We start from the raw sequence: 24,373 nt of genomic DNA, 5'->3' as shown, positions 1-24,373 counted from the left end.
CATATTGACCTTGTCTATGTGTCACCAACAATTTCCCAGACTCCCACAATCAGCAATGTTGAATGTTGACAAGCTGGCGTCCCCCTTGAACCCCGTTTCCACAAGCCGAACTCCCTGGTGTCTCTCAGCTCCAAGCGCCAGGCCACCAGACGTTGGCTACTGGCTCGACCGCATCAATTACGAGAGTAAGGAGTCGGGATGTCCCTCACCACAGTCTTGGCATCCTCCCAGGTCAAGTCTCTGGGCACCGAGACGAACCTCCTGCCGGTTGGGTGCGCCAAATTGTGCACGCGCTCGGGAAACTGTTCCTTTAAGGCATTCTGAAACCAGCGACAGTAACCGGGGTCTTCGATGCCGTCGATGAAGTGGCGGACGAGAGCACCCTTGTCTCTTCCCACAGTAGTTTTCTTGTATATTTTTCGCTTGGACTGGTAGTAAGCCGCAAACTCGTCAAACCGGGCCCGGTTGTGGTCTTCCATCTCTGAGGCCATCTTTCCCTCGCGAGTCGGCAATTCATCAAAACCATGTTTGTGGTCAGACCTCTTTGTATGGCGTGTCTTCTGGCTTTGTGGCTGCTCAAGGCGATGTGCATTACCAGCCTCCTCGGCGGCGGCATCCCCGTAACCAAACTCAGCGGCATCGTCTACATGAGCTCTCTTGATGCCTCGTGGGTACTGCTGCTCCTGTGGCCTTTTCGGTCCCGCTGTGTGATTGTCACTGTCGTCATGGAATGGATGGGGCTGAATATTTGTCTTTGTTTCACGTCGGGGGATGACCTGATGCTCGATTCTTTTCCTGGCGAAACGGCTGTGAAGCGACTGACGCCCCGACGGCTCTTGCAGCTGCATTGCGCTTTGCCGAGTCCCATGGTCACGAGGAGGTTCTGAATTCACTGTCAGTTGGATCGCTCGGTCAAATCACCACATTAGATGGTCCTCTCATACCACCATGGACGGTTGGTTCTTCAGCGCGACGACGCTGTACACAAAGTTCTGCGATCTCCTCTCGCAGCTGTGTGATGTCCGCCACGGAGGAAGCCTGTAGGGAATTGAGGATGGCTTTGAAGGAGTCGACCTCTTGATGATGCTGGCCTTGAAGCTTGGCTATGTCTGCCGCGGCTTTCTCGTTGGAGTCCCGAAGGGACTTGACAGTGTTTTGCAAGCTGGCGATTTCTTGGTGATAGAAGTCTTTCAAGGCGGCAATATCTGAATCAGACTTCTCGGTGGAGGCTTGGAGGGACTTGAAACTAGCTTTCAAGCAGTTGATCTCCTGGTTGTCGGCCTGAAGGGCCTTGACAGTCTCCTCGAGGGAGCTAATTTGTTCAGTGTATGCTTCCATCTGGGCGGTCTGTACAAAGCGGGCGATGCCCTCTGCCACGGCATCTGGATTTGAGGGTTGCATCTCTTCCCTTTGAGTATGTTGGACGAAGATTTCGGAAGAGCGATGTAATGAATGCCTTGACGATCCGGAGAACAGGCTCATGATCATGGCCGAACAAGAGGGAAGAAGAGAAAATAGTAGGTAACAAGGTCTCCCGAGCTGGCAGTACAGGTCCCGTGGGGTTCCTTCCTCCTGCCGTTTATAGAAGGCGCACCAGTGGACATCCAGGGAGCAGGCAGTTGTGTGCTCCTTCCTCCCAAGATCGCGGCCCGTCCCTGAAGCCCTCTGACTGGTCTCAGCAGCTCACTCTGTACAGGCGAAACCGCTCTCAGTCATCGCTGATATGCCAGGCCGGGCGGTGTTGTTTCCCAACAAGGCGTTTTTCCTTCTCCAGCATGTTGTTGAACAGAGACCGTCGCCTTATGTTCATTGACCACTGGTACCATATCCTGGACTTACAGCCAAAGCACCAGTGGCGTAACGCTAGCCATGAGAACACATCTTCTCGGAGCAATTCTCTCCTACACATCAAGGGCTGCGACAATCGTCGCATGAAGGCAACACGTCTGAGGTGAGCTGCTTCAGGGTCGCGTGCACCCTGGGCCCCCTTCTGTGTGTGGGGGGGGGGGGGGCGGTTCCGTAGGTACCTAGGTACCTAGGTAGGTAGTAGGTACTAACCCGACCAAGGGAGGGCCCCCACCCCCACGGTCCCCGCGCCCCGCCAACCTGCCAAACACCGTAGTTGCCTGACAAGTCTGCCTGAGCCACTTCTTAGATTTATCTCTATTCCTCCACGGCGGGACATCTCCTCAAGCCGAATCTCTTCCTCATCATCCCACTGCAATGGTTTCTCTTTCCCCGTCAATTTATCGACCAGGACCATGGCGCAACTCGGAATAACGCGAGGCCGAGGTGGCTTGCCGGCCTGTCCCCCACCCCTCCCCAGATCGCACCCTTACCACGCCAGATCATCGAAGACACCACACTCTGACCAGCTGTGAAGCCGAGCACCCACGGACATGAATCGCCGGCTACAAGACAGTATTCGTGGCCAACAAGCAGGCCATAGCGCCACCATGGCGACAAGCAACTCCGCACACTGGCCACTTGAGCAGCTGGGCCTTGCATCCCGCCCTACCAATCATCGGGCCTACAAGGTGACAAGCCCGGTCGACAGCCCCCACTCTCGCCCGTCTTGGAAGTCATTACGCCGTTGTCTGCTACCTCAAGTTTACCGGGAAGCCAAAGGTGTGAAGGTCGCCGCAAACTTGTGAAGCCAAGCACACTACCTTCCACGTTACCGACCGTCACCTGGGCATCGGCAGCTCATAGGTCTGCCTCTGAACAGTGGGAAAAGCCTCACTGCGAGGATACTTACTCGGAAAGAAAAGACGACGACGTGATGAGATGCATACACCTGAACACCTGCCTATACTCGCTAGTCCGGCCGGGTGAGCACATGACTAGGGGTTACAGGCCCTCGATACTGAACCACAATCCAGCTTCGCCAACACAGTCAGCAGTGCGACCGATTCTCTCCTGGGTACCCAGACAGCTCTGATTCCCACACCCGGCCACTCGTCGTTTGGTGGCACAAATCCCTCTGCTCAAACTAAAGGCCAACCATACCCAAACATTCCACAGACCGCTCGGGTCTCGAACCTGGAAGAAAACTGGCGCGAACATCCCTTGGCAGGCGACGGCCCACAAAGGCCGCGGCTAATGTCGTCCTGGGCAGGACGTTAAAAGGCCCTCTGTGTTGCTAAGTCACGGTCAGGTGGCTGGCAACCGAATGGTCGTTTTGAAGGACCATATCGCTCGCTGTCATGGTTGGCAAGCGGTAGTCCTGGGTAGGACTTTAAACTGCCCAACCGTCGTTCAGCTGTTATCTGCTGGCGACCTGGATGTGGATCATGATCATGACGCTACGAAGGATCATTCCGCGGAATTCTCTCTCCATGGAGTTGTCATGGTGAGCGCTCTAGGTCATGTCCGTTCCCGACCCAGTGGCTGACTAGAAAGCAGGATTGACATTTAGACTCAAGCCTGTCAGGCATCCGGATACTCGAAGAATGTGCACACGACATAGAATGCGACACGTGTATGGCAATGTCATGACGAAGACATTACTTACGGAGCAAGCATTCATTTCGGCGTTCTGAGCGGCCTTTTTTTTTGTGGAATCTCACAAGCATCTCATGGTGTTAATGAGAATCCTGCAGCGTTTTGTAGGTCATCATTTCTTCATGCCCTTCCCTTCCTTTCCGTCACAATGGCGACTAACGTTCTCAGGGAGTGAATTGGGTACCCATCGCCCTCTCTGCGTCCTGGGCATGACGGCACAAAAAGGCCCGGCGAACGCACGTACCTCGCAAATTGTGAGGCTGGGCGAAGCGAATCGAGTCAACGCTGGCATTACAGCTCTCTTCGCCATTGTCTATTTTCGCACCACTGAGTTAATCACTGAGTTTAGGCGACCTTAGATCGCCGAAAGTCAAGTCCACTTCGACCTGACAAAGCGTCGCGGGCGGCCCGACGCGGATATGTCACAAAAACAATCGGGTGGCAGTCCTCTCTTCGTCTGGGCACAGGTACAGGTGACAGGCATTCCTATCTATTTGTGGCTATCACCCGGCTTATAGATAGCTGGCCTGTGACCGCAGTGATGATCTAGTAGCAACAAACAATCGCGGCATGGACAGACGCAGTCGATGTCGCGTCGCGGTAGTATTTGTGGAATCGATCCACAAGTCCTGGGCCGTGGGTTCCAATCAAGCGGGGCTCTTTCTGAAGGAGACAAGCGCGATACAGGTGGCAGCTACCTTCTGGTGGGTGTCATTTGGCTCCGAAGCCAGCATCTGGGACTAGGCCCAGGAGAGTCCGGCCTTCCGTCAAGCCCGACACCATCTCCGTGCCCCGCGGGCATGGTGCCGACAGGAAGGTCAAACGCTTTGATTACATGGGTTGGCCGAGTAGCCAACGAGCAACAGCTGGTCGCGCCTCTGGGGAACAGTCGCGCTTCACGTCGCGCTGTTTCCAATTGCTCACTACTGAGATCCCTGGTTGGAGGAGGGGGGATTTTCATGGGCCTGGACACTTGAGGCCTACGAAAAAGGGGTTGACAACGGGGGACATCGAGCGTGGGATTTGGCTGATGAGTTGACGATACGATACTTGAAGACAGGGTAGATAGGCTTCTTAAAGCCAAGCTGGACCTTGTCCCCCAAATATGGTGCTTTGCAACTGGCATACATGATCAGGACCGCTTTACTAAAGCCGAAGCTCAAGAACACACTCGGCCAATCAGACAGCCTCGTGTTTCCCGAACGGGAAACACAGCCAAGCCCGCCCAGCAGTGCTGTAGCGCTTCCTGTGTGCCACATGACAATGAACCTCGGGAACGAATTCGAACATGGCATGAATTGTAATTATATCCATTTTTTAGCTTTCTTGCAAGTAGAAGGGCTACACACAAACAAGTGTCTCTCAGCTAAGCGAGTAGGCAGCCAAAGTATAAAAGGGCCTCTCTTACTCTCCGAAATGGAGCTTTGTGTTGAAGGTGAGTGGTATCATAAATCAAAACTCCATGTGGTGGCCGTCAGCACGGGACCCCTTGCTCTCCGGTTTCCCCCTTTTCCCTTTCAACGCCATGTCCAATGCAAAATATTGGGGGATTTGTGGCATGTAGCCAAATATTTGAGCACACACGGAATGGGGTACGATTAAGATGATATGCGCATGACAGGATGAGGATCCAAGAGCCTCACCCCCACCTGGCCCAGGTCCAGCCGAAGTCGCCGTCGACGTTGACCCACTCGCCCCTGGAGAAAGCCCTGTCGGGGCCCATCATGACGGCCAGCAGCCGGCAGCCCATCGCGCCAACAGCGCAGACGACGCCACCGCCGTCGGTGGCCCCCGACAGGACGGCCAGGTCCATCAGGTACGCGCGACCGACGAGGCTCCTGAGGCGGATGGTCTCCTCGCCCGCGGGCGGCCCGGACCCAGCAGCGTTGTTGCTGGCCGCCGCCGCCGCCGATAGCCCCAGGTTCCAGAACATGGCGGCGAAGAAGCCGCCCTCCCAGCCAAATGTCTCGTCGACAAACTTGTGCATGACCGACTTGTCGGGCTTCGAGTTCTGTGGCAGCTCCTCCTTGCCGGCGAGCCGGATCTGCTCCTGGGCGCGGGCCGCGCCGCGGAACTCGTCGGCATCGTATACGAGCGGGTCGTCGGACGCGAGGATTATGAGGGACCTGGTCCTCGCCATGGAGGGCGGGGCGTGGTCGCCGCCGCCCAATGTGGTGTTGAGGCGCGCGTGAGCGGCGTCGGCGTAGGTCGCCAGCGGGATGTAGCTGTCCGCGTACTGGAACTCGAGCGGGTGGCGGTCTCCATGGCGCACGTGCACGCCGACGATCCTACCGGTGCCGTGTGCTGCGGCGCCCTCAGCAGCGGACGTGGTCCTGGCCCTTAGTTCGGCGAGCCGGTTCGACACGTAGTCGCGGTCAGCCTCGTTGAGGCGGAACAGAGCCTCGTAGCCGGTGCGCGCCAGGGCGAAAATCTCGCGCTGGGCAGGGCGGTGATCCAAGCTGGCGGCAGGACCTTCAGTGTAGGTGTCACCGTTCGGGACGTGGGCGCCGAGGATATCATCGGCGTTGGCCGAGGAGAGAACAAGGTGCCTTGCGTTTCGCGGACAAGGGATCATCTCGTGCCGCAGCGGAGGCCGGCAGGCCGGCACGGGTGGTATATCGAAGATATCCGCGTATTTGCCATACGCCCACCTTGAGTCTTCGATGAAGAAGGCACGGCCCTCGCGCTGTGCAAGGCCGTATGCCGCCCATAGCGACATCAGTGTCTTTCCCAGCCCGGCGTCTTCTGATTCCAGAACATACGTCAGGCTTGACGTGCAGGCCGGCTTGTCACCTGCTGTGCCCTTGTCCACGCCCAGGAGGTCATTGCCGCGGCCGGATACCATGCCCAGTGCGCCAGGTAAGAAGCCTTGTTTCTCGGCCTCTTTAACGTCCATGAAATACCGATTGTTGGCCGCGTCGCCTCGGTTGAAGGTGATTTGTGCCTTCTCGACAGGGCTATGTGTGTGGAGCGCGTGAACCCTCATGGCCACCTCCCTGCATTTGGCGCATACGTCGGCGTATTCCGTGGGCGTCAAGGGGTACTGGTAATTGGGTGGGATCGAGACAGTCCACTTTGCCCGTCCCCGCCGATCGGTCACCACAATTGGCGTGGGAAAATCTGGCAGATCGTCCTGGCCGACCATCTCATAGGCCTCATCCGAGGCCCAGCCCCATCCCATGACCGGGACAACCTGGCCTTGGCGGATGGACTGGGCGGCCAGGTAGAGGATGAGCAGCATGCCGGAGAGCCATAGCAGGCACCTGAAGACGCGGCTCGGGCGAGGCGAGCCGGATGGCTTTCGCATCCGGGGGGCTTGTTGCGGCAAGGGTAGACCCGGGGAGGGCGGGGGTGAGTTGAAGACCAGGTGGTCGAAGCCGAAGCGGGAGGAGGTAGATGATAGCGGTCCCCTGTCGGAGTTGTTGTAGGAAGCGGCGCGCCGCAGGTTGATGCGAGGGGGCGATATGATCATCTTGTTGTGGGAGCGCGGCGACGACGTGTGCGTCACCTGTATTGTGGGCGGAGTCATCTCGAGAGATGGAGTGGCCGGCGACTCCTAGAGCGGAGTCGAGCAGCACGGAGTCGGCTCACCGATATACAAGGGAAGAAGGTGAGCTGGCGGCGGTGGCGAAATGGCGATCGTCTGGGCTGCAGTCCGCAGTTCCACCGCTAAACTGCACAACCCACCAGGCTGAGAGGGCGACAAGAGAAGCACCGGAAGAAGAGGTGGAGAATAGAAAAGAAGAGGAAAAAATGAGAATATTTGTTCGGCGCAGGCGCAGGCGCAAGAAGAATCGAAATATGAGGGCGGGGAGTGCGAGAGCTCCCGCGAGCAAACAGCCTGCGTTGGGTCAAGATGCCGAGGGCAGACAATAGAAGATAGGCGTGATCCTGGACTGCTGTGATGAGGATAGGCCGGAAAGACGTGTGCCCCCGAGTCAAGCGTATGGGCCAGCCGATGAGAAGTGAAGACGGACACCTTGTGCCAAGATTGCTGTCATCTGTTCATATGCTCCACATGAGGAAACCACAGCCGCGGGAAAAGATGGGACCGGCGCTGTCTCGTGGGTTGAAACCAAACGGGGAGGAGGTTGACGGGGGAGGGCGAGGTAGGGCTTAGTCCGCAGTCGACCAGGTTGCCTATCCGTATTCCCTCTTCCCTCTTCCCTATCCCCTAGTATCCTATCCCCTGGGCTGGAATCCTGGCAGGGCAAGACAAGAGTGTGCCCGAGTCAAGCCAACATGTCGGTCGGGCTGCTGCAGCAAAGACATCAGCAACGAGGGCGCGCGTAGAGCAGAGGGTGGGACTGACGAGCGAGAGGGACTGACGAGACAGGCTCGGAAGGGTGGACGAGGTGGACAAGGTGGACAAGGCGGACGGGGTCTTTTAGAAGGCTGCTCCGCGGAGAGGCAGGCGCGGGACGAGCATGTCAAGTTTGTGAAGTGGCTTCTATTCGGCGGGGGGAGCCCACTTTTGGTCCTCAAATAGCGAGAAAGCCCCTCTGGATGACAAGAGGCTTGTACCGATCGAGCAGGTGGGAGCATATGTGCTGTGTGTGTACAATGCAGATATTCTTCCTATTCGAGAGGCTCGCCCCCAAGGTTCTGTGGGACGAGGGGCCTGGGGGACTGACTGGCAACTGGCAACTGGCAACTGGCACGGGGATTGACACGGTTGAGAGGCCCGCATAATTAAGCAGAAGCCGTCATGCCACACCCTCACAAGCCTCAATCAACCTCAATCAACCCCGGACAGCCTGGCAGCCCCTCTTGGCGGCGATCCCGCCAGGGCAAGCAGGGAAGGACCCGGTGCGCCGGCATGACGGGGGCAGTCGGTAGGCAGTCTGTCTGTTTGCTGGCGAAACAGCCGTGGCGCCCAATAAGGAGGGGACCCGACTGGTGCGGCATAATCTGTACAGAGGGAAGGCTCGAGCCGTGGATGACGATTGACAGGCTGGGGGTTTCATCCTGCTAGCCTCTGGCAAGAACAAGCCGGTGGGCAGTGGGTGAGTGATCGGCCGTCAGCTCGCTGCATTTCAAGCCATGATCGCCACGACCTGATGAATATCGCCGAGGCTGTGTATGCGTGCGTGGTGCGTGCGTTCGTTTGGCTGGTTTGGTCAGCTGACGGCAAAGTTGAAAGTGCCAGCCAGTCGCAGTCTGCCTGTCTGCCAGTCAGGAAGGAACCAGCGTTGGTGCCTTCTCGTCCCCGCCCATTGGGTGCTCAAACTCCCACCGGTCTTGTCGATCCTCGAGAAGAGGGGAAGTGTTCACCCTCATCTAGACTAGACTGCACTGCAAATTGTCACGATGCGACCCGAGTCGGAAGAGAGAAACCTTCCATTATTATTATGCACTTCTTCCAAGTCCCCTCACCCCCCCCTCATTCAGAAAGACAACAATCGTCATCGTCAGCGACCGAGCCGCAAGATGCACAAAAAGGGTCCCCAATTTCTCTCCACCCCTGCACCATGTCGCATCTGAAACACCCCCAGGGCAGTGGCAGTCACTCGCCCAATCACACGACTCGGGCGCCGTTCCCGAGCAATGCCCAAGATGACCCGTTCGGGCAAGCCTCTTCCTCCTGCCTCTCTCCCCAGTCCCCCACAGCGCAGACACCCCAAAGGGTCCTTGCTCCGCTCCCAAAATGTGCTGCACAGCACCGTGGACGCAGGCCAAACTTGACGCTTTCCCCCTTTCTGTCCCACCGTCTTCCATTTTCACTCAATCTCGTCGGAACATGTCCAGACTCCAGTCGGCTCCGCGGGTCATGGGCCGGCCGAGGAGGCGCCTGCCAGCCTGCCAGCCTGCCAGCCTGACAGCCTGACCATCACAGCGCCTTCCCATGCCATGTCTCACACCCCCGACGAGCATGTGTTTGCCTGCAGTCAGTGGGTGCCTGTGTACAATACAACATGCGTCCCGAGTATATATAGCACAGCCAGCACTTGCATCATGTGTGACGATGGGATGACGACCCCAAAAGACGACACGACAGCAACTCGTCCAGCCCTGTCCAACCCTGTCGCGACTACCAGTGCCCGCCGCAGATATATATTGTCACCACCTAGTCTACCTTACCTGTCTTGATGCGACGAGGCAACTTATTAGCCGGGCTTAAGCTATTAGACTAGATACATTACCTAGGCAGACCACCACCACCTTGGCAGAGCCGCAGCACGGACAAAGGACCAGAACCCGCAATCTAACAGGGCAATATAACCCGGCCACATCGAGGCACACCACGGCCAGAGATAGATTGATGATCAGAGACAACGACGCAGAGCAACCCAGCACACTGTTCTACACAGTTTCCTGCCAACGCACGTTGTTGTCTCGTCCCACTCTTGCCCCGCTCACACGGTCGTCCGAATGCTCAAAGACTTTTAAAGTTATCTCACTCGGCCGAAAAACGAGCATCGTCGCAAGGACTTGTCGGCAAAGACTTGTCGCAAAAGGGGGGAGGGGCACTCCCGGCACTCCCCTAGACGTCGTTTTTACAGCTGCCCATCCTGCCACGGTTGTTACTCCGTGACACCTATACACGACGCATATATGTATGTATACGCACAGGCATCAAGGCAAAGCAGGTCACGGCCCCCACCTCCCTTCTCCCGCCGTAAAATGCAGCAGGATTCGGAACATGAGGCCAGGCAGACACATCCCCCAGTGCCGGCACAGGAAACCATTGCCGAGAAATCAGCACCTTCCTGCTCCCTCGGAAGCCCCTTCTTGTGACACCTTGTCAGTGGTTAGTTGTACGGCAGTGTAGATGGCCCTCTCCCTCGCGCCCCGGAAAAAGAACGGAGGGGGGGGGGGAGAGAATCACAACACAGGCCACCATCTCATCGTCCGATGTCTGCACCGACCCTGAAAACGTAGATCTCTTTCTGAAAAATGCATTCATCCATCTGAAAATAACGTGCGGCACTTGACTTTTGCGGAATCCGGGGGCCGACACCCATGGCCGCCACCAAGATCGCGCCCGAGCCCCCGCCACCAGCACGTCCAAGGAGGTCCGAAATCAGCAGCCATGAGCTCTTGCTTGCTTTGCATAATACGGCTCTCTGTCGCGCGACGCGGACATCCGCCACAGGTCGTCAGAGACGGGCTGGGGTGGGGGGCTACAGGATATTGGTCAGAAATGTCCGTCCCACCCTCTCTAACAACTCCCGTGGTCCCTCTACCCTTCACCACACATACACACAAACACAAGCACATGCAAGCACACAAGTCGGCAGCCTGTTCATGTAGCACAACCACAATAGTCACCCTTCTCATTGATTCATCCCATGCCCCATCGTTCGTCGACAGCTACGTTCGGCCTTATGCATATAATACAAGAAAAAGTAAAAGACGAGCAAATAAAACGCTGGCTCGGTCCCTCATTCGTTAAACGGCCCGAACTCGTCATCGAGGGAACGCACTCCACTCGTGTCTCTCTCGCCGCGGTCTTTTGGTCTTCGTTCTCCATCCTTCACCTGTAACGGATGGTCCCTTTCTTCCTTTCCCCCGCAATAGCAAATATCAATACCATTACCCAGAGGGCAAACAACCAAAAACAAAGGGCCATCTTGACGTCGTCCTTCCGTGTCCCTTGTTGGTGCTCACTGGTAGCACCGCAACAACCACCGCTCGTCCATCGCACACACCATTTGCCGCTTTTCGTCGCTCCCAATCCAGCATTATCCGTACCTCAAAAGTCTGGGTATAATAAGAGAAGCAAAATAAATAAATAGCAAGAGTGGAAATACCAAAAAAAAAAAAAAAAGCATCTAACACCGGCATAGACGGTTATGCAACGAAGCCATCAGTGCCTCACCAATCCGAACCAACACCCGTCCCAATTGTCCTAAGAATTTAAACTGAGAAGCAAATCGCCATGCAGGACACAACAGCTCATGACTCTTGGTCGTCATCGATGCCAACTCCAGGCAATGAAGAGAGCGGGCCCCCCGATTTCGTGCGCCTCTTCGCAGAGGCAGACTGCTAGGCTGAGGCCTCTCCTCTGAGCTTCCCGAAATGCCGCCGCAAATTAAGAATGTTCTAAACCTCGAGTACGACTGGGGAGCGCTGGCTGCTCTCGCTGCTCTTCCGAAGAGGCTCGAGGCGGTCAACAAGAGGCTTCTCTCGGTTGGTCGAAGCGACGACGCGGACGCTGCCACGCGTGCTCTTGACAATGTGGCCCGTTTCAACTCGGTCCTGTATCATCTCGTCCAGAATCCGACTCATCTCGTCGGTGCTGCGTCGGTCCTTAGACCTGACGCTGCTGTGCCGGAACAGCGGGCGCTGAGGACTCGTCGGCGAGGTGGGATTAGAGCGCGGCCCATTCTCCAGCATCATCAGTTGAGACGCACGGGTCTCGATACTGCGGTCAGCAATCTCCCCTCTCCTAGCCGCACTCCGCAGGGCGATGAGCATCCGGTCCTTGTCCTCCAGCTGAGCACGCAGCTCCGCTATCTCGGTGTCCTTCTCCTTCAGGGCCGTCGATACACTGTGGTCCTCGCCGACCATGATCCCCTTGCTGCCGGAAGAAAGACCACCCGACGTGCGGGATGAGCTAGCCCTCCGCGCCTGAAGCAAGCGCTTCTCCAAGGTCGCGATGTATCGGTTCTTGTCCACAAGGTCGGCTTGCAGTGCTCGGTTCTGGGCTGCGAGCGAAGCCGTGCCATCGCCGAATTCGCCGACACTATCCTCCTCATCTCCTGCAGACCTCCCACCGGTTGACACGCGGTGGTCCATGCTGGGCCTCCGGCCAATCGTGGATGAAGACGACGTCAAAGACGCAGAGCGCTCAAGCATGGGCCTACCTGCTTGGGATGGTGTCATGGACGAGCGGGAAGACCGCATGGATGCCTGCGAGAACCGTGGGTGCGAGCCCAGGGAGCTCCACGTACCACTGGCGTTGACCCCTATCGATTTCGAGCTCAGGATCAGTCGGTTTAGGTGATCAATTCGCTCCTTCAGCGCCGTTCGAGCAAGCTGCATCTCCAGCATCTGCTCCTCGTGCCGCGCCTCCGCCTCCTTCTCTCGGGCCAGTTCTTCCTCGGCGTCCCTGGTCTTTTCCGCGATGTCCTCGCTCTTATCCTTCTTGGCCTGGGCTTCTAATTGCGACCTCAGCTCCGAAATTTCCATGCGGTAGCGCTCGAGGAGGACTCTTGCGCCACCCTCGCCACCGGCACCTAATGCCTCCTCGGCACGCTTCGCGTGGCTGACCAGATTGTTCTTTGCTCTTGATGCGAATTTGAGAGTATTGAGCGTTTCATTCGTGTGCGTGTTAGCAGCTGCGGCGCTCCCCGTCGATCCTATTTGGATTGTGCAGAGAATGCTGACGAGCGAATTACCCGACAATGCACCTTGGAGCAATCTGGTCAGCTTGCTGTCTCGGTAGGGCAAGTGCTTTCCGTCCTTGTCCGATTTGCCGTCCTTGTGTTCAGAGAGCTTGGACACGACAGTACCCAGGGTCAGCAGGCTCTTGTTGATGTGTGAGCCTTCCTGCCGCCGCTCCTTGCTCTCGGCCGCCTTCTCCGAGCCCGCGAGGTCGATCAGGCTCAAAGTCGACACCCGTACGCCGCCGGGCAGCAGAGCTGATCGCTTGTTCTCGGTTGATGCTGCGGGGCCCCCGGGCACACGCTCTCTGCTCTCGACGACGATCTGAACCACCGCATGACTTCGAGAACTTCGAGAATTGAACTGAGTGCTTGCTGTGCGCCGCGCTTGGTCACCCCGAGCGATTACTCTTAGGAGTTGCGTCGGACTCTGCACGATTTCTTCCTTCAGCGGACTTGCGTAGACACCTCGCTTGCTGTCCTCCCGCAATTTGATTTCCTCCTGTGCCGCCGGGCCGCCGATCCCCCCATTTGTCGACATCCCAAGGAGATCATGAATCTTCTCGTTATAGATCTCCAGGTAACTGACTCGAAGCAAAAACTCCCGCGAAGGAGTCTCGCGGATATACGAGAAGATATCGGTGATCGCAAGAGGAATCACGCCAGGCGATGAAGCGGTTCCTTGCATCGAGAATGTCTTCCCCGTGCCTGTCATTCCATAGGCGAAGACTGTGCCGTGATAGCCCTCCATGACCCGTCTGACGAGTCGTTTCGCAAGATGATCGTATACTCGGTAGTTGTCATCGTGCGTCGTGAAAACGTTGTCTGCAAAGGTCAGTACGAAAAGAATCCCCCGCTGATGTCCATCGCTTAACGTACCGTAGTAGTAATCTCCCCCTTCCTTGCCGTGATACGCGATGAGGGACTTCCGCCCGTCGACCATCCACTCCCCGTCAGGCCGCTGATCTTGAGCCGCAGCGTCTGGCCTCACTCTTACGCTAACAACCACATTTCCCTTGCTGTCGCCTTTTGACAGGTGTTTGTTCGAGGCGTCTGCGCCAGACTTCGCTCCCGCAGCGTCGACAGGGTCGTCATATGTTGTTGCTGACGTGGAGTAAGAATCTTGGGCCGAGGAGCTGCGGCTTTGCGGGGGCGATGACACACTGATCAGCCCGTCAGAGAACCGCGCGCTCGCCCTGGTTACAGATTTGCCTTCGCCAGAGCCGTTGAGTAGACTCGGCGTCCCGGTGGAGCTCGAGCTTGAGGTCGTCGCGGTGACTGTTTTCGACCTCCGGTTGCCCGAGAGAGGGCTTGTCGGGTGACCGTTCAATCGTGTGTCTCCGCGGGGAGGCTGCGGGAACGAGTTGATGCTGACTGTTTTCCGGAGAGCCTTGGTCCCTTGCACGGCAGCGGACACCGATCGTGGTTGCGGCAAGGCGGTCGTCGGAGCTGGTGTGGTCGGCGGTGGGAGTTGGGCAGTGGAAGGGGTTCGTAGCCCACTCTTGGGTGTGGCCATTAATGACCTCGCTGGCGTGGATGGTGGCTGGATACCCGATGATTTCCGCGTTTTGGCGACTGGCAGCGCCGGAAGTGCCATGTTTGGTGGCGCATTGGGATTCCGCTGTGGTTTGGGGAGTGCGGTCGTCATCTTGAGGTTAACTTGCTACCCAACGGTAGCCTTCTGCCGATTTCAACCTCCTTTGGAGGAGAAGGGCAAACCACGGTTGAAGCTCGAATCTGCTGCGGGCGGGTTTCGTGAGGCTAATGGGTAGGCTCCGGTGTTGTCCTAAAACAGGATCGTTGCAGCAGTTGAAGGGACGCCGAGATTGAGTCCATGAACTGGCATCCGAGATCTCGGGTGGCGGAGTGCACACGGTTCAGGGTGGTGTCTGCAGTTGTACCATGGGCTCCCTGATCGTCTTGGTCCAAGGAAGTCGACGAGGTGCCAGGGATCGGCCCAAGAAAACAAGCTAGGCTGGGGGCCCAGAACCCGGCTTATCAAGGAAGAGGAAGTGAAACGGCTTCATGCAACAGCCACTAGGCGACCTCTTGAAGTACCCAGAAGCACTGGGATAGACGGCTAGCTCGAGGATGTCAGCGACTGGACATTCAGAAATAGAGGCTCCTAAGGGGGCTGCAGGGCTGGGGGACCATTGCTGAATCAAGGGCTGTGCCGGAGTGTGCATGTGCAAACGTCGGCCCAACCGCAACATAAACCGGGGTTGGCTCGAAAAGCAATTCAGGGCAGGTGAGACTAGAGGGAGATAGGGGGGATGCAATGTCGAATACGCAACATCTGAGGCTTCCCTGCTGGTCCCGGCCCCCCTGGTAAAAGGGTCCTTTGTAGGGGACAAGTTGGAAAGAAAGGTCATGGAACTGTCCCGAGATCGTAGCCTTGCATACCTATTTTCCTGGTGGTCTCAGGCTGGCACACATGCACGAAGTCCTCCTCTGTCGTCGCCTGTACAATGTGGTAGGTTGGGCGGAGACGATCGGTTCGCGACAGGGCAAACGGTCGCGGGAGTTGGGTAGCAACTGAGGCGTTTGTTGAGGCGGGATCTCGTGGCTCAGCTGTCGGGCCAAAGATGGCAGTGGGCTCGCAGGGTGGGAGCTGGCAAACGGCTTGGGAAAAGCTTGGAGGTAAGGAGGTCTTCGCGGCAGAGGATGTCCCCGGGTTTTGGAAGGTGGGGAGTGGTCTGGATCAGGGCGGCCGAGCGTGGAGGTGGAGCGTGCTATGGCAAGCCAGGACTGGAAGGAGTGACGAGGAGTGACGAAGGGTGACAAGCACAGCTCAAGATTTGAGATTCTGGGAGACGAGACGGGCGGGGACGGGAAGGAGGAGGTCGAGATCAGCCGGGACCAGAAAAGATGGGACGAGGTGGGCGAGAGGTGTTGTGTCGTGCTGTGTCGTGTCGTGGTCGTGTCGGCGGCGGTCGACCGTTTTCGAGGAATTCTGGTACCGCTCTTTGGGCCAATGGTACCAGCAGGTGACTGGTACTGTGGGCAGGGAAGGGGGCTGCTGGACACGGGACGGAAACAGCCACCAGCGCAGGAGATGGTTCGTGCTCTCCTATCTGCGTCGGCGAAATAATAGTCTAAATGGGAGCCAATGTTGTATAAACTTTGGTTGGAGAGCAAGATCAAGTCGGGCTGGTCGGGACGAGGGTGGTGCAGGCTTGGAAGGTGCTGTGCAGCTGTGTGGACAAGAGGCGAAGGGAACGCAGGAAATTGGCCTGCAGACAGAGGCCCTAACGGTATGGGGGCGGCGGCTGCAAGGGTGGGACTGATGGGCGACCACGGTCCGGGGTTGGCTGATAAGTGGCCACGACGATCGGCAAAGAATGCTGGACAGTGCTAATAAAATGCTCTGCCAATATAACAATCGAGCAGTGACGAGCGAGTCGAATCGAATCGCCAGAGCACAAGTATGGCAACTCCCCGGCTCCCCCAAGGGCATCCCAAGGGCAGCCCAGGGGGGCCCTGGTCAGTGCACACCAATCGAGACCCAAGGGGCTGGACTGCAGCAGCAGCAGCAGCAGCAGCAGCTCTCACGACAGCTCTCACAAGACACAGCACATGTCGTCCGTGGTCGGTGGGAGGACAAGCCACGGCTTGGGCGCTCAGACTCGAGGGAGATGGAGACAAGCAATAAAATCAAAACCACAAGTGCCTGAGGACGACTGCGGAAGGCGGCGCAGGAGGGCGGTGGGGTGTCAGTCTACACTACTTGATGGCCCCAGCGTGACAGTTCAATGTCTGTGTGTCTGGCTGTCTGTCTGCCCGTCATTGCACCCCCCTTTGATCTCTCTGTCTCTGTCCCCCCCCCCCCTCAAGATCTGGTGACAAGAATACCAAAGTAAGCAGTTGTCCCACCGTACGTCGTGTACTGTAGATTGGCGGATCGACGGCGATATCCACACCCACATACATACATGCCCACCCCCAAACCGCGCCGCACCTGATCATGTCATGTCCAGTCCCCAATCAGTCCAGTCAGGCAGTCAGGCCGAGCAGATCGAAGAGGATTGACCTTTTGCGTGTGGAGCAGAGGCTACAAACCATTGCCGTTTTCGCAACCAGCAATTTGACCTCACCCCGGCCCGCCCAGCGCCTGCCAGGGCCGGCCTGCCTTCCAGCCATAGGGGTCCCTGATTCAAGGTTACACCTGCACGATCCCTGTCCAGCGTCACAGCGGGGGGCCCTGTCTGATAGTCTTAACTGCCTATCGGCGGCCAGCTTGCCAATCTTTTTCCCACCCTCGCCAGCTGACCCCCAGTCTTATTTACCCAGCCTAAGTACCTACCTGCCAGGTAGGTAGGCAGGCTGGCAGGTAGGTAATGAGCCCAAGTCTTTAGTACTTGCCGTCCTGCATGCACATGCGCTATGCGCTTTATTATACCCAGTACTCCGTACCGTCCCTCCACCCAGGCCACCCTGCACAATATTGCAGGCACTGCCTGCCTGCTTCCCCAGATCGCCAAACTCTGGTCTGATCTTTTCGGGAAGCTGTGTGTGGGCGTGCGTGCGTGCGTGCGTTTGTGAGTGCTTGTACATGCTCACTGTACGGCACTACTGCTGCCAGGACACACACGCTCTCCCTCCCTCCTCCCGCCCTTGACGCAAGGGACCCGAAATCTGAACCATACTTTTCCAACGCTTCAGCCCATCACCCGTTGGGCTCTGACAATGCCGGGGAATCGAGGATGCAACCCTCCCCTTTGAAAACCCAACACTGTCCCGCCAGCCCGCGAGCCCGAGTCTGGTGCACAGGATTCGTGGCTGGCCTTCAGTCGGGCTTAGCGCCGCAGCCTGTACCACGGCTTGTGCCACCGCCGACCACTTCTGCCATCCAGCCATCCTGACTGTCACTCTGTCTGCCTCTGCTCGATCAATCAGAAACCCCTTTTCTCGTCTTGTTCCTGGCGCCCGGCTCGACATGCAGCCTGGCAGCAAAACAGAGTGTCGACCCGGCAGGTCCACCGCTGCTGCATTTTCTAGCTCGTGGGCCACGGGCCGCGGCAGAGGCAACGCGGGAATGGCGCGAGGCCGAATGCGAGGCTCATGTCAGCTTCAACGTCGTGGTGGTGGCACTCTCACACAGCTTTGACCATCACCGCTGGCCATGGCAGGTCGCAGGCTCGTCGCCGCCATCACGCCTGGCGCCGCTTCCGAGAGCTTCTCCACCACCTGTCAATCGCCCAGCCTGACAAGCCCCAGGCAAGCCAGGCTCACAGGCCTTCCCGTGGCCTGCACGGGGCATTCCGTACCGCTGTCAATGGGATCGAGGCTTGCCGGATTGACATATGAGACACACAAGAGGAAACTGTTCCGTCTCCTGGGCTGTCAGGGCTGTCCACCACACGACACACACAATACGGATGCGCTCGCCGTAATTTCCGCAGAGTGCCACCGAACGGCGATCTGCGAGCAAGTGGTCCTCAGCCACCCAAAGCGGCAATCCACGTCCGCTCCCAGAGGTACCGTCGCCGCTGTACTGTCCTGATTCCCCACGACTTGTCCCGCCAGCCGAGGCGTCTCCCGCCCTTCCATGATAATATCGATATCCGGGCTGTGGCGCAGTGGCCGACAGAATCTCGGTGCTATTCTACAGAGTTTGCCTGGGAAATGACAGCGTTGATGCGCCGTGCCCATATCGCCATGCTGTAACTGCCTTGTCCCTATTCCAAACCTATAAGATGTCACTCTAAGAAGTCACCCCAATATAAGGGAGGGGGTTTGGCATCGCTGGTTGCTGCAATCGTGCCGTCCGGTGCCTTACGGGGCGGGCGCAGCGCAGAAAATTGACCAGGCTCAGTCTGGGAGCATCGAGAATAACACCATCACGACCCTCGGTTTTTCCCACTTTCTCACACAGCTTTGGTTTCGTCGTCACGGGGGCTGAGAACGCTGCGCCGGCGATATCCTTGCCAGATATCATGGCCAGAGCAACGAAACGAAACCGCCTCGCCCGGATCCAAATTGCTGCGATGCGTGGGAGTGCCCTCCTGTCCCGACGCGCCCGTCCTGCATGCTCAACCAAAATTTGTACATACATGGCTAGATGAGATGATTGATGATTGACAGATCCGCCCCTCGGTCTGAGCACCTGCTGCATGCTCTGGTGTCGCACTCGCGCACTCGCCATTTCTGTAAGTCGCTGACTCTCGTGCCGAGGAAGATCTCTGTGACGTTTCGGCCGGCTGCAGATTCGCGAACCAGGGCTGCACATGCGATGGGCTATCACCACTCTTGCATCCAAGCGGTCGAAACATGTTCGCATCAAAGAGTCGTGCCCGACGAAGGACCATTGCACACGAGAGCCCGCGAGACTTTCTGGGAGATTGATTTGGTTCGCGGGCATGGGTGCTGGGCAAACCTGGCTTGCTCTCTGCATGGCAAGCTGCGAGCAGCCTTCCTGAAACGGCAGTGAAGATGCTAGTACCCTGCCAGCTGCGACATATTCAGGATGTTCTCACAGGATCACCTTCGGGACTGCATGTATCTGACAGTCATATCCCCTGGTTGGGCAAGAGCTTTCATCCGCACTTTCCGCACGTTCGTTTTATTCTAGAAAATGGTTCCTACGAAATTCTATTTGGCCAATCTCCTTGTCACAATGTTGACCTGGCCTGGGCGGCGTGGAGGATCTCAGTAAGCCCATATACGCCAACGAGCATTCGGGGACTGTCAGTGCGTCCACAGACGGTTTCGGATGCATGTGATGATCATTCTCGACGCCGCAATGATTGCTGCTTTGGCTGACAAGCTTTGCAGAAATATTCTGTCGAGAAGGGCTCGCTGCCCAATTCGCCCTACCATCGCGATGTATCAACATCATAACGACTTATAAGCTTTGTTTGTTCTTTGCTCTTGTATGGTCGGTCTTGGATAGGCACGGATGCGGTATACAAGTCTGCCTCGCCTGCGGAATGATCATATTGCTGTTTGCCAGCATAACGTCCCGCATCGTCGTCCCTTCAGCAGTACGATAGCACTTCTACTCGCCGGCCTGCCGGCCTGCCCTCGCTGCGGGCAGCAACAACCGGCCGGAAGAGGGGATCAAACGCTTTGACCCCAGAGAGCTTGCAAGGCTACCCCAGAGCGTGATGACCCAGCCTCGACTGTTCTGTAACCCGGCACGTGCAGCAAAAGAGCCTCCTCCCAAAGGTTCGATTCCTCTAGGACCAGGTGCACCTCCCAGCTGCCTATCCTTCTCTGGCAATGCCAGTGCCTGCTGTTCTCGGACGCTGTTCACCGCTGGCCGCGCGCTGCGCGGCGAAGCTGTCGCGATCGATGATATGGTGCCACTAAAGACGCAATCCTACGTCTCCCGCGGGCTCTGCAGGAGCTAGTGCCTCAAGATATGCGAGGCAGGGCCGCGGCGGGGAAACAAGCCTCCTGTGACTCGGCCTAGGGGCCGTCAAGATCAGCGTCCCCGATACCGTCATGAGAACCGTGCTGCGGCTCGCAAGAAGAGCAGTGCAACAGTGAGACTTCGGCATCTAGAACAACACATACTGCGCGACATCACGACTGAACGCCGCCCGGCCGTATGCAGGGTCGATCACGGAACCCTTTTCTTTTCTATCCTTAAAGGAGTGTCAAGAGGCCGAAACAGCTCGTGCTGAACGAGCCAAGTGTTCACGCAGTGCGCTGCTCTGGGGAGGGCATTGCGTTGCCTGCGGAGTTTGATGCGCGTGATTCGTCTTGTTCATCCAAAAAGGTTGCAATATCACAGGTCCAATATAAGGATTATGCAGCACCGGTTGTCCGATAGGACAATGATAGTTCGCATTCTTACGATTAGCTTTCTTTCGTACACGGTTCGCAGAAGGGTCTTGAGACACACGTATTTCTTGGCGTGGCTGTTGCGGTTATCCTTTCAGAGGTCTCGAATTCGCGCAGTAGCGAGAACAAATTGGCAGGCATTGCCCAAACATCACAAGCAAACCTTCAGTGCACGACCCGACTAGTGATGTCCGGTCCACCGGTCTTCGCCCACCCCACGCCTGAACGTCATTCGATAGTCCAAGCCCTGCCGTGGCCATGCCGGCGCCGTGGCGCTCATCCGATAATCTCATTGCAGCCGTGGGGCGAGTGGCTGCTCAGGCGGTACTCACTACTGTGGAGTGGGACGGATGGCAGCGAGGCCCAGACGACGGCGTAGCGAGCTAGACAGGTTGGCACCCGTCAAAAACGGGGTGCTGGGTTTTAGGATGGGCAGGCCGATGGCTGGAGATGGGCACAGAGTCCCCACACGACGCTTCCGAGCCGCCGGCGGCATGACGGGACCGGGTTGATCCAGGATCAACGCAACGGCTTCATGTACCTCTCGGAGGGTCATAGCTCTTGCAGCCAGCCTGCCAGCTCGGCCCTTCACGCTAGCCTATCGGCGTCTCTTTAGGCCTTGGGTTCGGATTGGGGGGACGGAATGTTAGCGCATTGAAGGCGGCGGTCATCGTCAGACGACCTGACGACGCAGCTGAGTCGAGCAGGTCGCCGCTGCAATGTGAAACACAGGGTGGTGGGCTTCGGGGATTGGGTACCGTGGCTCCGGGGCTGCTTGGTTCGGACGGATCGATCATAATTGCCCAGAATGGATCCGGCTATAGCGTTGCAATCACATCCGACCGAGAGCGGGGCCGGAGAGAACACGCCGGCGTGGGGCATCGGGATCATCAATCTCGTACCAGGTTGCGGCGACTGTCTGTCTTCTGTTTGTCTTCAGTTCGTCTTCACAGGAGCCTGACTCCTCTACCCACGCTGCCCGTTTCAAACACCTCCACGAGCCCGGCGCCAACAGCTTCATGCAGGACCCACTCAAAGGTCATTCCGTGGAAGTCCCTCCATTTCCTCGTTCTAGCGGGCAATACCCCGGCAAACTCGCGCCTCAATCTCTTGGATGCGTGTTGTTTCGACTCCTGCTTCGCCACGCCACCGTCCCACCTCTCCCTCAGCAGCGTCTCGGGCATCTCTCGGTAGTCGGACTTGGTGAGGATTCCTGTCAACTGGGACAGAGCCGCAGACACAAGCCTCAGGTATGGTCCCTGCCCGGGGACTGCGAGTGAGAGGTCTACACTGGGCCCGCCCCGGGATATGCTGCCGCTACTGCCTCCAGAGCGTGCCCCGCTGCCTCCGGATGCATGCACGGCGCCGTCGCCTCCCACAGCGCCGATGGACCCAGCAGCGGCGCGTGACACAGCCGCAAGGCTGAGATTTGTGCCCCTGTCCTCCGGCCGCGCAAACAAGGACGTGACGCTCCCCACGTCACGGTCATGAGCCGTGGTCAGGAAGCCCGCCCTGACGAGCTGGTCCACATGGCCATGTCCCAAGGTCCCGTCTCCGGCACAGACCTTGAGCGCGGCTGGGTTGTCTTGCAGCCAGTGGCAAAAGGCCCCGGCGGCCTCAGCATCGATGGCGCCCTCGCCCTCTGCCGCCCGGACGAGCTCATGCAAGTCCCCGCCAACGACGAGGAGCTCGCCGACACCACCATCCCTCGCCCGCCGGAGGACGATGATCTTCCGTAGGGCACCAGCGCGCACGAGCTCGGCGACCTCGCGGTCCACGGCCGTGGGGCTGCGCAGCAGCGCTTGCAGGTGCGCGACTGTCACGACGGGCGGCAGGCGCTTCCGGGCCTGGAGGACCTCTGCCACGCGTGTCGAGCTGAGGCCCAGGGAGTGCGGCTGGCCTGGCATCGGGACGAACATGTGCCCGCGTGAGTAGCGCATCGCCTGCGGGACGTCGCGGAGAGTGAGATCCGTCGCCAGGGCCTGCACGAGGCCGACGTCGTCCAGCTTGTCGTGGAAGTAGTCTTCCTCCTCGTCATCTCTCTTCTTCTGTGGCCCTGTGGAAGCGCCCGGCTTCGTCCGGGTGAGCGAGTCGCTCCATGATGAGGACGAGGGCGATGACCTGGCGCTTCTGTTGTTGTTGTTGGCGGCGGCGGCGGCGCTGTTGCTGCTGCTTGTCCGCTTTGGTGCGGCTGGCTTCTTGCGTACGCGGTTTGGGTTCTTGAGTATGGATTTAAGCCGACTGCTCATTATTCACGAGAGACCTTGTGACCATCTAGTGTTGATGGTGAGAGACAAGAGTCTTCAAGAGTGATCGTACTGTGTAAAGGTGAAGCAAGGGATGTCGATGGATGTCAGCCCGAGTCCTGCCAACAGCGCCAAAGCGCAAGGGGTTAGGTGTAGGTGCTTGGACGCCTGTGATTCGCTGTGCGGCCGCTGGCACTTTGCCACCTGCCGCCGTAAAACGAAGGTATGACTGCAGCATGAGGAAGCACTTGTCAAATGTACGCCCTTTGGCCCTGTGGCCGTGAGCCACAAGGTCCACGAGACAGTCCAGTCTCCCGGGCCGCAATGATCGGCATTACTAGTAGGGACGATTGTTCAGGCAGTCAGGTTCGGACGATCAACAATTACAGAAGACTAAAAAGTTACTACGTCCCGCCATGTACCACACCACCTACCGTCGCTAGACCACCTTGGCCACCTTCTCAGCGTCCCCTTGACCGACTTAGACGGGCATTCGTTTTTGGCAACCGGCTCCAGCTCATCATCCCTACTCGAACCCAAACCTCGGGACGTTCCCACGTCTCCAATTCACTAGCCTCGTGGCTGAGGCGAGTTGAAACCAGGTTATGTAACGAAGTGACTTTTGTCTCTGTACAGAACAGAATATTCGCTGCCCCCCGTAATCTCCTCGGGCAAGAAGCTGCTCCCTCTTCCCGTTGCCCATCCTGATATTTGAGGTGATATTACTAATTGGAGGTAATCTTCTTGTACCCATGGTACGTTAAGCGGAGCGGAATTTCTCTTGTCTCAGCTGAGTTTGAGTACTGCACATTTGCTGGCTGGCCCCATCTATCTGGGAGCATGATCTCATTTGGAACATCAGCCCTTCCCAGGTTGCGAGGTAGACTATGGACACCTCAGTGCTGGTGAGCTACAAGTCTGATTAATTCCCGGTGGCTTCATATTCAGATTTTAGAAGAATATCAGTACTGGGAAGGAAACCGAAGAGAAAATACAGTAGGTCGGCCTGTCTTCGAGCAGATCCACTTTGAGCATAACGAGGACCACAGAGCATGATGCTCATCTCATCGTCATAATTTGAAGCCTAGATGCAAGCATTGGGACTTTCGACGGGCCCGAGCATTTATAACAATTTGGCATGAAAATCACATGCATACCGCGATGAATTTTGCGAAGAGGATGTATTTGACATGGAAGTGTATTTACTAGCTTGAAGCAAGCATCTCAGGGCACACTGTGCCAACGATATATAATATGCGCTCACAGCAACAAGGCATGTCATAGGATTTCACAAGGTCACATTCAGCTTCCCGACCACGAGCGCACTTGCGATCGAAATTTGAGAATTCCTCCGGCCGTCTCCCCCCGAAACAGTGGAGAAAAGATGGCACCTGGGCACCTTCTTGATCCGGCTCAGTGTGCGGCGCAGTGGCCTCGGCTGTAATGAGGATCTATATCGGACAACTTCCGCTCTTTTCGAGGCGCGAGAGGACCATGCTTGCTCTG

At 57.4% G+C, this 24,373-nt stretch overlaps 4 protein-coding genes across 4 annotated transcripts; all 4 read right to left on the bottom strand.

The window, feature by feature from the left end:
* Window positions 1-173: 173 nt before the first annotated feature.
* On the bottom strand, window positions 174-1,655 carry KVR01_001050 (uncharacterized protein; the record flags this gene model as incomplete). Its single annotated transcript, XM_044786293.1, has 2 exons — window positions 945-1,655; window positions 174-883 (listed from the first exon to the last, which is right to left on the bottom strand). The coding sequence occupies exons 1-2, from the start codon at window positions 1,486-1,488 to the stop codon at window positions 174-176; spliced, it is 1,254 nt and encodes a 417-aa protein (XP_044650999.1). The 5' UTR covers window positions 1,489-1,655.
* Window positions 1,656-5,143: 3,488 nt separating this feature from the next.
* Window positions 5,144-7,033, bottom strand: KVR01_000990 (uncharacterized protein; the record flags this gene model as incomplete). Its single annotated transcript, XM_044787463.1, has 1 exon — window positions 5,144-7,033. The coding sequence occupies one exon, from the start codon at window positions 7,031-7,033 to the stop codon at window positions 5,144-5,146; it is 1,890 nt and encodes a 629-aa protein (XP_044650939.1).
* Window positions 7,034-10,764: 3,731 nt separating this feature from the next.
* KVR01_000418 (uncharacterized protein) lies at window positions 10,765-16,489 on the bottom strand. Its single transcript, XM_044783133.1, has 2 exons — window positions 13,713-16,489; window positions 10,765-13,658 (listed from the first exon to the last, which is right to left on the bottom strand). The coding sequence occupies exons 1-2, from the start codon at window positions 14,479-14,481 to the stop codon at window positions 11,551-11,553; spliced, it is 2,877 nt and encodes a 958-aa protein (XP_044650367.1). The 5' UTR covers window positions 14,482-16,489; the 3' UTR covers window positions 10,765-11,550.
* Window positions 16,490-18,372: 1,883 nt separating this feature from the next.
* KVR01_000992 (uncharacterized protein) lies at window positions 18,373-23,280 on the bottom strand. Its single transcript, XM_044782948.1, has one exon. It carries the CDS (start codon window positions 22,868-22,870, stop codon window positions 21,569-21,571), a length of 1,302 nt encoding a protein of 433 aa, XP_044650941.1. The 5' UTR covers window positions 22,871-23,280; the 3' UTR covers window positions 18,373-21,568.
* Between the last annotated feature and the right edge of the window lie 1,093 nt (window positions 23,281-24,373).

This window comes from Diaporthe batatas (assembly GCF_019321695.1).
Source record: "Diaporthe batatas strain CRI 302-4 chromosome Unknown Contig00001, whole genome shotgun sequence".
Classification (NCBI taxonomy): domain Eukaryota; kingdom Fungi; phylum Ascomycota; class Sordariomycetes; order Diaporthales; family Diaporthaceae; genus Diaporthe; species Diaporthe batatas.
The sequence above is the reverse complement of the archived record's forward strand: the minus strand, read 5'-3'. Positions and strand labels throughout refer to the sequence as shown.

Coding starts and splice junctions, on each gene's coding strand:
- KVR01_000418 (XM_044783133.1), bottom strand. CDS start 14,481: ATGACGACCGCACTCCCCAAACCACAGCGGAATCCCAATGCGCCACCA. Junction 13,659..13,712: donor AGGGGGAGATTACTACTACG/GTACGTTAAGCG, acceptor TGACCTTTGCAG/ACAACGTTTTCACGACGCAC.
- KVR01_000992 (XM_044782948.1), bottom strand. CDS start 22,870: ATGAGCAGTCGGCTTAAATCCATACTCAAGAACCCAAACCGCGTACGC.